The sequence below is a fragment of the Pinus tabuliformis genome, chromosome 8, assembly GCF_031772625.1.
Source record: "Pinus tabuliformis cultivar Carrire ecotype Pingquan chromosome 8, CPIR1, whole genome shotgun sequence".
Classification (NCBI taxonomy): domain Eukaryota; kingdom Viridiplantae; phylum Streptophyta; class Pinopsida; order Pinales; family Pinaceae; genus Pinus; species Pinus tabuliformis.
In genome coordinates, this window is record NC_142294.1 from 1447512010 (window position 1) to 1447514559 (window position 2550).

Here is a 2550-nt window from a genome sequence, read left to right on the forward strand (position 1 = left end):
AAAATTGTGCTGGAAAAACCATTTTTTAAGCTTATTTTCCTAGCGAAATTTGTTTATATTAAGCTTTTTTGAATGTATAAATAGATTTAGCACCATGAAAACCCCTAAACCAATCATATTACATAGGCTACCAATCATGTTTTAAAATTGACGCCCATACACGTTTTCAATGTTTTTAGCCGTAAAATACGATTACGATTTATTTCAAAATAAACACGCCAATGGCAACTTGCCAATAATTTTAGAAAGTGTCATAATGACAGGCAGATTGGAAAATGACAAGTTTCATATATATATACATACATAACAATGACACGTTGCATAAAATATTTAGAATAATCTCACTTGGCCACTAAATTGAATATAAAACTATTACATAAGCAAAGTGGCTACCACTCGAATCAACAATCTAGCCGTCGACATGAAAAGCGTGGCGAAGATAAAAGCAGGGGAAGTCTGTCCACACGATTCACATCTCAAACCATGCCCACACGAAGTTACGATTTTACATTGACTACATTCACTGTTTTTATTTATTATATATATGTAGAAACATCTCCTCTTCAAGGACGGGTTTTGATGTAAGGTGTGCCCTAACTATTAATCTGCTATTTATATTATTTTCGGATACATGAGCTTTATGACGGAGGAGGAGGGGTTTCGATGTAAAGGTGCGCCATAGCTATTAATCTGCTATTTATATTATTATCTGATCGATTGAATTCCCGTTTGAATGAGCAGATCCAAGTTCGTGGTCATCCTGTATAAAGATCCCGAATTGGTACGATATGGAAGTTGTTAAGGTAAATCTTCATGTTGGCATTGCCATTTGATGTTCACTATCAAATTTGTTTTCATCATTCTGATTGATTGGTCTGTATCAAGATCTATGGATCCAAACTTCAGTTGCATAGATCGAAGGCTTTAGGGAGTATGGGGTAATCCCGTCATGGTTTTTTTTTGTTTGTGCAGGTTTCAGGTTGCGGGTTGTCTGTTATTTCTTATGTCGCACCTCGCCAAGAAGCAGAGAATGCTCCAGACACAGGGAAAGCCCTAGTTTTTAACACGGTATTGTCCAAACCAGTCGAAGAAACAGCTGAACAAAATCAGCGGTTTCCGAGGGTTTGTATGTTACCGTTAGTCGAAGGAATAGCTGAACCAACTCAGCGGAACACTTTGTTTCAGACGCGTGGTATGTCATGCGGTCAGCCCTGTACGCTGATTATTGACAGTGGAATGACAAATAACTTGGTGGCCAGAGAGATGGTGGAAAAGTTGGCGTTGAAGCGGTTGAAACACCCCACCCCTTACAGAATGTCATACCTGCAAGAAGGCCATGAGTTGCTGGTAGATGAGCAATGCGAAGTGGAGTTTCATATCGACAAATATATGGATAAGGTCATTTGTGATATAATTTCGATGAATGTATGTGACATACTGCTAGGCAGGCCATGGCAGTATGACAGGGATGTGGTACATTACGGAAAGGAAAATTATTACAAGGTTTACAAAGATGGGATGAAGCATAAACTTGTGCCCATCAAAGATGAAGACACAGCAGGGACAAGTGCAACAAGATCACAGTTTCTGAAACAAGTTGAGAGCCCCAAAGAGAAGGTTACCAAGATCGAACCCACGACCGAAAAAGCCACTGAAGAAGAAGTTCCTGTCTCCAGTCCCGCTGAGGAGGTTCCCGCGGCCGAGAAAACAGTCGATGAACTCCCCGCCACAGTCGAGATATCTGCAGAGGAATCGACTGTAACGCCGCCTGCATCGGAGCCTGAAGCAGAATCGGCCCCGGGGGAATCCGAGCAAGTGGAAAAACCCAAGGAGGAATCTGGCCCGGCCGCCAAAGAAGCCGAGCCAGCTAAGGAAGAGACTGTTAAGCCTGCTGAAGCAGCTCCTGCTGAAGAGGGTAAGGCTGAAGAATAGGTTAATGGGTGTGGAAAGGCGAATAAATATATCTATGGATCATGTGAGGGTGGGTGTTTGTGTAGGAAACTTATATGATTATAGTATTATGGGCGATATTCGGTTTAGTTCATGATGTATTTTGTGGGTTCGATCCAGTTCAGTTCCAGATCTGGTTGGTCATCGCTCATGTATTCATAGTTAAGTTTGTACAACCATTTCAACATATGGGTATCGGGGTTGTGTAACTTTGTATCTTGTGCCGCAGTAATAATTACAATGGGATGTCTATTTCATCAACGGGATTTTCCACCGTTTTGATGAAATAGATGTGAAGACCATGGGAATATTGAACAATAAATATTTTAAGTTTACATGATTATACATTTTATTTTTACTTTTATGAAAGGGTTTTTCCATTTATTTTATGTTCAAGTGAGTTGGTTTAATGGTTAAGAATACTTGTTTTTTTAGAGTATGTGTGTTTTCTTAAAAGATTACAGGTTCAAAACTGTGGTAGAGTATATATGTTTTTTTAGACTTAGCAAATAATGGAGTTTCATTCACTAATTTAGTGTTTAGCTTTGTAGTAAGCTTAAAATTAGATAATGATAATCATAAAATATATTCCTTTTTCTT

At 39.1% G+C, this 2550-nt stretch overlaps 1 protein-coding gene across 1 annotated transcript; it reads left to right on the forward strand.

Annotated features, from left to right (window-relative positions):
- The first annotated feature begins 581 nt into the window (after positions 1-581).
- Positions 582-2334, forward strand: LOC149241167 (uncharacterized). Its single transcript, XM_089373900.1, has 3 exons — positions 582-671; positions 742-803; positions 973-2334. The coding sequence occupies exons 1-3, from the start codon at positions 632-634 to the stop codon at positions 1930-1932; spliced, it is 1062 nt and encodes a 353-aa protein (XP_089230026.1). The 5' UTR covers positions 582-631; the 3' UTR covers positions 1933-2334.
- Positions 2335-2550: the final 216 nt, after the last annotated feature.